General features: G+C 63.8%; 2 protein-coding genes across 3 annotated transcripts in view; one reads left to right on the forward strand and one right to left on the reverse strand.

Moving 5' to 3' along the window:
• Positions 1–2,070, forward strand: part of VPS37B (VPS37B, ESCRT-I subunit) — a 4,938-nt gene extending 2,868 nt beyond the window's left edge. The window contains exon 4 of the mRNA XM_025045502.1: positions 149–2,070. Coding sequence (XP_024901270.1) covers positions 149–604 — 456 coding nt within the window. The 3' untranslated portion in view covers positions 605–2,070. The remainder of the gene's footprint in view (positions 1–148) is intronic.
• Positions 2,071–3,642: 1,572 nt separating this feature from the next.
• The window catches only part of HIP1R (huntingtin interacting protein 1 related), a 20,864-nt gene continuing 13,770 nt past the window's right edge, over positions 3,643–10,736 (reverse strand). For both annotated transcript variants that reach the window (XM_025045516.1, XM_015587940.2), the window contains exons 14-32: positions 10,467–10,653; positions 10,272–10,360; positions 10,070–10,186; positions 9,805–9,906; positions 9,363–9,557; positions 8,306–8,453; positions 8,099–8,185; positions 7,664–7,771; positions 7,369–7,505; positions 7,066–7,176; positions 6,792–6,850; positions 6,507–6,537; positions 6,356–6,418; positions 5,958–6,058; positions 5,729–5,834; positions 5,470–5,593; positions 5,334–5,395; positions 4,980–5,186; positions 3,643–4,724 (exon numbers count right to left, since the gene is read on the reverse strand). In XM_025045516.1, the coding sequence (XP_024901284.1) occupies positions 4,677–4,724; positions 4,980–5,186; positions 5,334–5,395; positions 5,470–5,593; positions 5,729–5,834; positions 5,958–6,058; positions 6,356–6,418; positions 6,507–6,537; positions 6,792–6,850; positions 7,066–7,176; positions 7,369–7,505; positions 7,664–7,771; positions 8,099–8,185; positions 8,306–8,453; positions 9,363–9,557; positions 9,805–9,906; positions 10,070–10,186; positions 10,272–10,360; positions 10,467–10,653 (2,082 nt within the window). In that variant the 3' untranslated portion in view covers positions 3,643–4,676. The remainder of the gene's footprint in view (positions 4,725–4,979; positions 5,187–5,333; positions 5,396–5,469; positions 5,594–5,728; positions 5,835–5,957; positions 6,059–6,355; positions 6,419–6,506; positions 6,538–6,791; positions 6,851–7,065; positions 7,177–7,368; positions 7,506–7,663; positions 7,772–8,098; positions 8,186–8,305; positions 8,454–9,362; positions 9,558–9,804; positions 9,907–10,069; positions 10,187–10,271; positions 10,361–10,466; positions 10,654–10,736) is intronic.

The following is a 10,736-nucleotide window of genomic DNA, read 5'->3' on the forward strand; positions in this document are numbered from 1 at the left end:
TCAGCCGGGGCCGGGGTCGGCGGTGTGGCGCCGGTGGCGGGCGGAGAGGGGACGGGAGACGGAAGGAAGCTGGCTGAGGCCTCGCCGTGCTGGCCGTGAACGGGGCTTCTTTCCCCGGCCGACCTGTCCCGTAACCTGCTTGTTTCAGAACATGGCGGAGAAGTTTCTCGAGGGGCAGCTTCCGTTAGACTCCTTCATCGACGTGTATCAGAGCCAGCGGACACTGGCCCACATGCGAAGGGTCAAGATCGAGAAGCTGCAGGAGATGGTGCTGAAGGGGCAGAGACTCCCGCAGGCCCCAGGCCCGCTGCCGCCCAGGGTGGCCGAGCCGCTGCCCGCCGCCCCGCTGCCCTACCCCGCCCCAGAGGCCAGTGGGCCGCCCTCGGTCGCGCCTCGGCGCATCCCGCCTCCAGTGCCTGCAGGACGCTTAGCCACGCCGTTCACCTCCCCGTACCCGCGACCACCGTGCCCTCCGCTGCCGCCCCACGCGGGCCTCTCCCCCCAGCAGGGCTTCTCCGCGCAGTTGGTGTCGCCGTACCCGCCAGCCCTGCCCCAGAGGCCCCCGCCGCGGCTGCCTCACCAGCCCGGCTTCATCCTGCAGTGAGCCACCCTCGTCCGTGCTGGGACACTCCGTCTGCCTGCCACCAGCCGGGCTCACGTGGGCGCGGGACACCGCGAGGCCCAGGCGTGCCCACTGCTCGCGCTGTCAGCAGCGAGTAGGCGCAGGGCCCTGGCACCCCGTGCCGGCGTGCATCCTCCGTGTGGTTTCTGTCTTGTCATGTTGGTGACGCATGAGTTCGGGGGGAAAGCCTCGCCCATCCTCAGTCAGAGCGCAGTCCCCCCTCAGCCGTATTTAATGAGCATGGCTCGTTTCTTTCAAGACAGTTGTGTGTCCTGCCCGCTGTCCACCACAGCCCCTGGTAAGGGTCGCCGGTGGGCCAGCCCGAAGGTGCTTACCTAGTCCCATAGTCCCTTGCCCCTCCCCCAGACCTGGGTCCTTCGAAGCCACACGCAGGGTTTGCACTGGGCCCACTGCCACTCCCGGGGACCGGGCCCGCGGGCGGTGCGAGCTGGACTTTGCACAGCGACCACAGCCTGGCCTTCCTGTTTCTTGCCCCAGCAGCCTCGAGGGTTTCTATGAAGAAATACCCTGATATTTTTACTACGTAATTTTCCTGTTTTATATTGGGGAACAGAACTTTTTGACCTAAGCACATTCAGGGACCCTTTATAAACGCACATACATTTTGAGTGGATCGAAACGCAGCCGACGTGAACGCACCAGTGGTGCACAGACCCACCTGCAACCTGCAGGCCGTGTGTGCCTTAGCCTCGTCCGGTGCCGGCCAGGGCTCCCCTGCAGGCCCCCAGGCCATGGGACGGCCACCACCAGCTGCTGCTGCCCCAGCGTCTGTCCCATGTCCCGGACGGGCTTGTCTGTGCTCCTTGTGTTGCAGGTGCGAGAACAGCCCGCCCGCCGCAAACCGGGCCCCTCTTAGCTGATGCTCTGCCTCTGGCTGGGCCTTGGGGTCCGGGCGGTGGGACAGGGACTCCAGTAGTGGTTCAGCTAGGTTGGAGGGCGCTCGCCCCACGGGACTAGAGGGGACCAGCAAACCAGGATGTTCTTTCTGCCCTCTGGGTTCTTATCTACAGGTGCCGTGAGTACTAAAGTCCTGAGGGTGTCACCACCACCTGTTAACAAGGCCCGTGTGCTTGATTGTGGAGCACCTGGCCCGTTGCCATGGTGACGGAATCAGGGCAGGGCTCAACCTTTGTACTCAGTCCATACACTTCTCCTGGACTTGAATTCGACTGTCATGATCATTTTTAAAGAACACAAAGCTGTATAGGATGATTTACTGCCACGCCAATCAGGTGGGCCTGCCTATGAATCTTGGGAACAGTGCCACCCACGCCAATACCTCTGTCACCCACGTGGGCCGCAGCCAAACGTGTGAGCTCAGCGCTGAGTGAACAGGCTCCCAGGTGGCCTCACCATCTCTCCCGGGTTACGTCTGAGCTGTGGTTGTAAAGTTGTAGGACCCTTTTCAATAGATAGAATTATTAACAGTCTCGTCTTTCATTTATCTGGGGACATTGGTGATGTTCGGTTCTGGAGTATCAGTGAAGCTGACTGGTGTCCATTGATAAAAGCCACCCAAGAGGGCCGAAGAGCCTGCCTCGTCCAGGGTCCCTGTCCCTCAGAGCAGAGCCTTCTGTCCTGCTGTGGTCTGTCTCAAACATCAGGCGGGGGCACAAAGAAGCTCGCTCCTCACGTGTCGGGTCGAAGCTGCCTCATCGGCCTCAGTCCCTCCCTGGCTTCTGTCCACAAGGTCACCGCCCCATGCCGCACAGCTGATGGAAACTCCATTCTCTGCTTGTTTCAAACGATAGAATTCAGTGGTGGTCGCTCTGGGGACTTGCCCACAGGTGTGTCGGGGGACCCCTCAGGCTAGGAAGTGTCTAGTGCCCCTCGCCGTGGGACCCGCACTACCCACCCTGTGAGCTGGGCCTTGGGGCCATGATGCCAGGAGGGGCTTTACTCACTTGGGAACACAAGGAGCACGGAGCAGCCCTGAGCAAGCTCCCGTCACGCTAAATGGGCTGCCGCTCCCTGCACGTCCCTGTGCTGTGAGCGTGGGTGGGAGACAGTGCCGCAGTTTTCCTACGATAAGGCAGCTATTCCTGAGAAATCAGCTCGCTTATTTTTAAAAAAGAGACGCATCTGACAGTTCGTTTTCCCAGTGGCTATTAGGAAGCTCACAGCCAGGCCTGTAGTCTGACCCCATGGAGGGAACTTGTCTGGTCCCCTCTGCGCCCCTTTGCTCACGAGACAATCCAGGGAGGAACAGTACCTGACCCCAGGCTTCTCATTTGAGGTCTCAAAGGTTTGCCCACTGAGGACGTTAGGTCAGATGAAGCTCAGGGTGGCCAACGCACACCGCTGTCCACTGCTGCGTGTGTGCTGGAGACACACACACTTTACAATGTTTCCTGAAGCGAATTCCCTACTAATCGGGACAGACGGGGCTCCCTCTAAGCACCCTCCCACTCAGAGACCGGTGTGACCCCCTGTACCTCAGCCAGCTGCGGGGAGGCAGCCCCACTTCCTCCTCCCGGGAGCCTAGGCCACACAGTGGGAGTCCCACATGCTGCTGACCTGGGCGGGGGTGGCGCTCCTGGAGGAAGTGGGCGAGTGCACGCCAGCTGTGCTCTCGGACTGGGACACCTGTCAGGTGTTCTAATGAACATGACTCCGCGGGGCCCGGAGAGTGAAGTCCAGACCAGCCAGGAGGTGGGGTCACTGCCAACAAGCTCAGAAACAGGATTCTCGAGTCAATGGTCATTCCTTCCCAAGAAGGGGTGGGTCAGAACTGTGGGGGCCTGGGACTGAGGACTTTGGGGTGGTCTTGGGGCAGCAGAGAACAGCCCTAGGCCATAACTCACCACACAGACATCCCAGGGCTTTGTCACAAACCTCCCAGAGAAACGCGCCTGGATGACACTTGGCAGAACCAGAAGTGGCACTAGCAAGGTTTGCCAAGGCTCCACGTGCTCTTGTCACCTGCAGAAACCAAGTGGGTCCCAACCCGTCCTGGCCCCGGAGAAATGACCAGCCAAGTGTAGCCCTTTGGGCCACGGTAACAGTCAAAGCACATTTTATTGCCAGTCCAAGTCTTCAACAGGAGAAAACACTACACTCTAAGCAGCAGAGCTGGCCCACCCGGTCGGTGCCCCCGACGACCGCAGCCACTCCCGGGGGTGGGGGGTGGGCAGGAGTGCAGGTTCTTTCATGTCCTCCAGATGAGACAAGGCGGGCCAAGCTGGGCCCTGGGCTCTTTCTGGCTGAGCTAGAATCACCCCAAGACAGGAGGGGGAGGGAGGGGGCAGCAGCCAGAGCTGGACCCCCAGGTCAAGGGCAGCCAGACAGGTATGGAAAACAGGAAGTGGGCAGTCAACCGCTGACTTCACCTGGAACAGACTCCTGGAGCGAAGGCAGCACCTGTGCTTGGCAGGTGCCGGGCCCTCGGCCACAGCGTCCGCCCCGCCCGCCTCCCCCCAGACAAGGGCCGTGTCCTCCTCAGTGTGCCCATCACCAGTGCCACAGAGCAAGGCCCCAGGAGAACGAGAACACTCCAGCCCACCCTAGAACATCTTGCTTTGCCTAAAGCCACACCAGGTCCTGGGGCCAGGGCACCAGTGCCCCCGAAGACCACACACCCAGCGGCCAATTCACGCATGTCCCCGACAGCTCTGTTCGTCTCACCTCAGATCCCCACGTCCAAACGGCAGGGGAGGCCCTGGCCAAACACCCCCATGGCCCTGCTTCCCTGTGTGCCAAATACAAACTCACAAAGAAAAGCTCTGACGTGGAACATTACAAATGTGCCGTGTATTTTCTGAATTGTGGCGCAGGCCGCTGGATCCTGGCTGCTCTCGGAAGTTCCTTTTGCAGATAAACACATCCAGAACTGCCCCGTCAGTCCAGGTCCCGTGGGCTTAGCAAGGCCAGGCCTCGGGGACACTGATCCAAGCCATGGGGCAGGGGCCTGGGCACCTGGCATGGGGGCTGATGCCTTCTGCTGGGGACAGTGCCCCTCGGAGCCTCGGCCAAGTCAAGGTAGCCACGTGAGACCCAGTCCTGCCAACCAGCCTCCCGCTGGACCCTGCAGAGCCTAGGAGTTCACGAGCTGAGTCGGGCAGACACCATCCTTTTTGTCCAGCTGTAGGGGGTCAAAGGTGAGGGGCTCAGCACACATGACCAGGAGTGCATGACAGCCCAGCCAGGCCCCCTGCACCTTCCCCTGGAGCTGGAGCCGGCCGAGCCTCCCCCTGCGCTGCTAGGACGGCACGTGCGCTCCTGCCGTTCAGTAAGCTCTGACCTCCCCAAGGCCCTGTGCCCCAGACCTGGGAGAGAGACTGGGCCGAGCTCCCTGGGCCCCCATCCTAGCACCATGCCTGGCCCCTGATGGTCCTACCTGGTGGTCCTGCTTAGGGGCCAGGCTGGGCTTCTGGGCCAGAGGTGGCTTCTTGGAGGTCCCGCTTCGGAGGACAGCGCTGGGCTGGGCAGGCTCCTCCTGGCCGGGCGTCCCCACCACCCCAGCCAGCACATAGTGCTGCTTCCGCAGCTCCCCGAGACGCACACGCTCCGCCTCCAGGGTCTTCTCCAGCTCCAGGACTCGGACCTGCAGCCCCACACACCACTCAGCAGGCCCGGGGCCTCTCCCCAGGGAGCCCTCCCACCCTTGGAGCTCAGCCCCAGGAGGGACAGACACAGAGGCCACCGTGCACTGAGGGGGCCAGGGAGCAGTGTTGCGGGTGTGGGCACCTACCTGGGTCTCCATTTCCTGCTTCTTCAGCTTAATGAGGGACAGGCCGGAGAAGTCCATGGTGTCTGTAGCCAGAGAGGGGGTAAGTGTCTGGGCGCCTGCCCCACCCCCCAGCCACGACCAGGGCCCCGGCACTCACCTCTTTCTTCGATCTGCTCCTGGCCGGACTTCGTGGAGGCCACCACGTTGGCAGCCATCTCGTTGACCGTGCGGGAACACTCCTGCAGGCGGCTCAGGTTGGGGCTGTGCTTGTCGGCCTTCACCTGGGGGAGCGTGGGGGAGCGTCAGGGCGGGCCGGGATCGCCCCCATCCCTTGGTCCCCCAGCCACACGCAGCGTGTCCACCACAGCCAGGAGCTGAGGAGCCACAGGCGAGCCGAGCCGATCCCGGGGCCTCACCTTGGAGGCTGCCACCAGCTGGGCCGTGCTGGCTGCGATCTCGTGGGAGCAGACAATAAGCTCCTCGTACTTGCCTGTGTGAAGCACCACCTTGTCAGCCGACTCCCTGGGGACAGAGTTGGGCAGGGCCTGGGTCTCTAACCCCATGGAGAGCTGGGCCATCCCCGCACTCCCTCCCCAGACCCCGAGCATCACACTCCCTACTGCCCCTCCACCTGGGGTGACATACACCAGCTGCGTGGCTCCCCAGCCCACAGCCTTGGAGGCAGAGATGAGGCCTTCTGTCCAGCGTGAGTTCTTGGCGTAAAATTCCTTCTGCGTGGCTGCCCCCTAGTGGTGACAAGAGGAAAGGGCAGGGCCGGACAGTCAATGACATCACCTGCAGCAAGGGATGCTCTCGGGGCCCCTTCTCCCCTCTGCCTGATTCCCAGGCACACGGTGTGCACTGGGGGGGTCTCTCATCACTGGCACTTCAGGTGTCTCACGTCCAGCTTAAGCCACAGGGTGGAGCGGTCTGGGATGACGAGGACCCTGCAGTCATGTCCCCTCCAGGAACTGATCCTTGCTGCTGGCCCAGCTGTGTGGCCTGCCCGACAGGGAAGGACCCCACCTGGAGGCCCAGCTCACCCTGCCACTCTCCACGATCTCCTTCTGCAGGCTGGTGGATGTTGTCACCAGGAGCCGAATGGCCTGCCAAGACCGAGACATACGTCACTGTTGGGGTGGCCATCCCAGCTGCAGAGCCCGCCCGCCTCTGGGGCCCCAGCTGGCCGCTCACCTTCATCAGGTCTGTGCAGGAGTTGAGGATCCTGTGGGAGGGAGCAGGGGAAAGAGAGGAGTGTGCAGTGTGGCCCCGGAAGCCACAGGGATGGTCAGGGAGCGGCCTGGCCTCTGTGTGGACAACCATGGGGCCTGACACTGGGTGTTTGGCAATGTGGCCCCAAAAGGCAGATGCACTGCGCTCCCCATCCTTCCTGTACAGCTGAGCGGCCAGGAGGGCAGAAGCCCTGCACCTGCGAGGCCGGGGGAACCCGCCTCGTCCTGGGGGCAGAAGTGCGCTCACCTCTCGTTCACCTCCAGTTTCACCCCGGAGCTGGCGTGGCGGGCCTGGTTCATCATGTCCTGCAGCAGGGACAGAGCTGTGAGCGGGCTGGGGGGTGCCGGCGTGAGAGGAAGGGGGATGCCAGACCTCTAGGGACAGCTACTGAGCCAGGGAGGGGAGGCCTCGTCTGTCCTTTGCATGGAGGCCGAGTGCTGAGGTGGGGACAACCTGCACTCAGCCTGCCCAGCCCCCAGGGCTCCTTCAGGAGCTGGAGGGTCCCCCGTGCTGTCCTCACCTCGATCCTCCGTACAGCGTCCTCGATGGCTGCAGACGTGGCTGCCATCTCCTTGTCCACCATGGCGCCGAGCTCCTCCTGACGCACATCCAGACTCTTGGGCTTCAGTTCCTGGGAGAGGAAGGCATCCAGCAGTCAGACGGGGTACACATGACCCCCAACGACCCTGCAGGGAGCCTGGGAAAGAGGCTGGGGCAGCAGGGCTCTGGGGCCTGGGGGTGGGTGCCCTGTCCCGCCCCATATCCCACAGACGTCCCGCAGCAGAGACTGGCCCACGGTTGGTGCCACAGCTGCACAGCTCACCTGGCCCAGCTGAAGGATGCCCTGCAGTGGGGGCCGCACCAGGCCGGGCTGGGCCTGCAGCAGAGCCTGTGGATCCTGCAGTCGCCCCATGAGCTCCAGTGCCTGCGCCCCACACTCCCTGCAGGCGTTGACCAGGCCTGCGGGGAGAGGGCCGTGGGAGCCAGCGCCTGAGAGCCTGGAGGAAGCCCTGACACGCGCCCCAGCCCTGGGTTTGAGGCCAGGGCCTGTCTGCAGGCCCCCACCTTTTCCTGGTCCACCACGAGCACCCCGTGACACCAGCCCGGGGCCCACTTACGGTCAGCAGGGTCAGTGGGGGCCAGGTGGGAGGTGGCACCACCGTTGACGATGGTGTCCGCAGCCAGATGGGAGAAGTGTGTCAGGGCTGCCACCAGGGCAGAGGCGTCTGGGAGAGAGGAGAGCAAGGGGACTCTGACGCTGCCACCACGGGGTGAGTCCCGGTCGGTGCCTTTCGGCAGGCAGCATTTCCTGTGCCCAGCAAGCCCGAGGCAGGCACCCAGGGCCCCGTTCACGGATGAGGGGAGGACGGCTCAGGGGAGAAGGCGCTAGGCCAAGGTCATGAAGCTAGAAAGCAGCCGAGCAGGAATCAAACCCAGGTGTGGGACTCAGGTGGGCATGGGGGAGCACAAGGCAGGAGAAAGTCACAGCCAATGGAACCAGCACTCAACCACCAGTGGCCTCTGCCTGCCCAGTCCTGTCCCCCTGCACTCACCTGACCTGGAGGTCAGGTACTGGGCATGGCCCTTTTCCAAGGCACTCACAGCGTCCAGGGCCGCCTGGGCCCTGCTCACCAGGTAGTCTGCAAGCACAGGGGGAAGGGGTGAGGGGTGGAGTCTGGCTTCCCCAGGGCGGGGTGAGCACCACCCTGCCAGGCAGGGCAGGAAGGAGGTGGCCTGAGCACCGGCGAGGGCAGCCCTACCTGGGGAGCTGGTGCAGCGCAGGTGCAGGGGGTCGTCCAGCTTGCCCACGGCGTCCTGCAGGATGCGCTCAGCCTCGGCCGCGGTGCGCCGGAGCACGGCGAACTGCTCGTCCAGGAGCCTCTGCCGCAGCCCCTGCTCCTGAGACTCCTGAGAGGGGAGGAGCGGTTTAGGGACCCCGCCCGGGGCAGCCCCTTGGCGCCAGTCTGGACCCAGCTGGGGCCCTCGCTGGGTCGGAGGTCGAAGGACAGGCCCGCTCCACCCCAGGGATTGTGGCACCTTCAGGAGTAGAGCAGACAGCTGAACAAAGAGATAAAACCCCATTAAAATAAAAGGTAGCCAGAGGATCTGAACAGGCATTTCTCCCAAGATACACAAAAAACGATGGATGGACACGTAGGATGCTCAAGGTCATCAGCCATCAGGGATGGGTGCATAACAACCACGATGAGCATCCCCCACCAGGATGGCTAAGACAGCCAGCCAGCAAGAAGCGTTGGTGAGGGGGTGGGGAAACTGGAACCCCCTCCATTGCGGGGAAGGAAAAACCGAGCAGCTGCTTTGGAAAATGCCTCGGCCGCTCCTCCGAAAGTGAAACGGAACTAAACATCCAAGGGAAACAAAATCACGTCCACACACGATGTGCACGGAAAGTGGAACCACCCAAATGCTCATCAACCGAGGACAAGCAAAAGGCGGCCCGGAGGCCTGGAGCGCTGGGGACACGTGGGGGCCCGGAGCTCGGCCACAGGGGCGGACCTGGACGACACCCGCCGAGGGGAAGAGGCCAGCCACACACACGGTCCCGTCTATGAACCGTCCAAAGCAGGGACACCCACAGAGACGGGACGGGGGTCAGAGGCCGCAGGGGCTGGGGGAGGGGGGCACAGACAGACTGTTCATGGGGGCGGGGGTTTGTCTTCAGAGTGGTGAGAATGTTCTGGAACTACAAAATGGACGCACGGCCCTGTGAACACACTAAGACCCATGGGCTCGTGCAGTCTGAACGGACTGTCTGCAGCCCAGCTGTCGCATGGGGCAGGGGGACAGGGGCACTACCTTGTCCGCCAGCCGCCCCTGCAGCGCGTCCCTCTCCCGGGAGCTGCGCTGCTGCTCCTGGCTCAGCGCCGCCTCCTTCTCCCGCACCAGGCTCCGGGCCGCCTGCAGGTCGGCCTCCCGCTGCCGCACGGTGCTGCTCAGTGCGTCCTTCTCTGCTCTGAGCGAGTCCAGCCTCGAGCTCAGCTCTGAGCCGCTCTGTGAAGCCATGGGCGTGAGCAGGGCGTCCAGGGGCCCGCCTGCCCCTCATTCCCCCTTAGGGCCCGTCTTCACCAACCCCCTTAGACCCTGAGCTTCCCATTTCCTGCATGTCCCCTGCGTACTGGGTCAGAGCAGCCCCCCAGGAACCCCTGAACCAACCCAGTGGCATCTAGGCATGGCCCAGTTCCTGGGAAAGAGGACCCTAACTCCTGTCCCGTCCGATGCCAGGTGCCCCCACACCCACCTGCTCCGTGTGGCTCAGGGCCTCCCGCACGCGCACCAGCTCTCCAGCCTTGGCCTCCAGCTCCCTCCTGAGCTTGTCTAGCTGGTCGCTCTGCTCTTCCAGCTGGGGCAGGATGGACAGTGTCATGGGGACAGTATGTCATGGGGACGGTGTGTCACGGGGACCGTGTGTCATGGGGACCGTGTGTCACAGGAACGATGGGGCCGGGGGCACGGTGGGGCCAAGGGACTCTGGGGCCGGGGCCCTGTGCACACAGGGGACGCACCTTCATCTCCGACTCCCGTTTGGCCTGCTCCATCTGGAAGGCCAGCTGCTCCTTCACCCGCGACACCTCCTCCTGGCTCTGCTGCTTGGCCGTCAGCTGCCTGGCCGTGTCTGCGTTCTGCATAGGCAGACGAGGGCGCAGTCAGGCACTGCTGCTGAGGGGGCCCCGCCCACCAGCGCTGCCCCCTGGGGCGAGGCCCGACCTTCCTGAGCAGCTCGGCGTGCGTGGCCACGAGCTTGCTGTGCTGCTCCTTCAGCTTGCTGTAGCGAGCCTCCGTGGCACTGGCCTTCTCTGTGGGTGAGAGGTGGGGCCGTGACCCCCAAGCACAGTGGGGCACCCCACCAGGGGACCGGGCCCTCCTGCCGGGCCCGGCCCCCCCGCCGTCCCCCAAACGCACTCTCGGCCTCCGCCTCCCGCAGGCCCTGCTTCCGCTCGCCCTCCTGCTGGGCGGCCCGCAGCTGGGCCAGCTCGTGGCGGAGCTGCTCATTGTCCACCAGCGCCTTCTGCTTCTGCTTCCGCTGCTCCTCCAGCTCGGCCTCCAGCGAGTTCACCTGGCCCTTCAGCTGGGTGATGTACCGCTGGGCCTGTGGCGGCAGAAAGGACAGGGACGTGGGGACCCTGCACTGCCTGCGTGCGGGTGGGTGCGGCCCACCCCCCCCTCCCCCCG

This window comes from Pteropus alecto, unplaced genomic scaffold, assembly GCF_000325575.1.
Source record: "Pteropus alecto unplaced genomic scaffold, ASM32557v1 scaffold213, whole genome shotgun sequence".
NCBI lineage: Eukaryota > Metazoa > Chordata > Mammalia > Chiroptera > Pteropodidae > Pteropus > Pteropus alecto.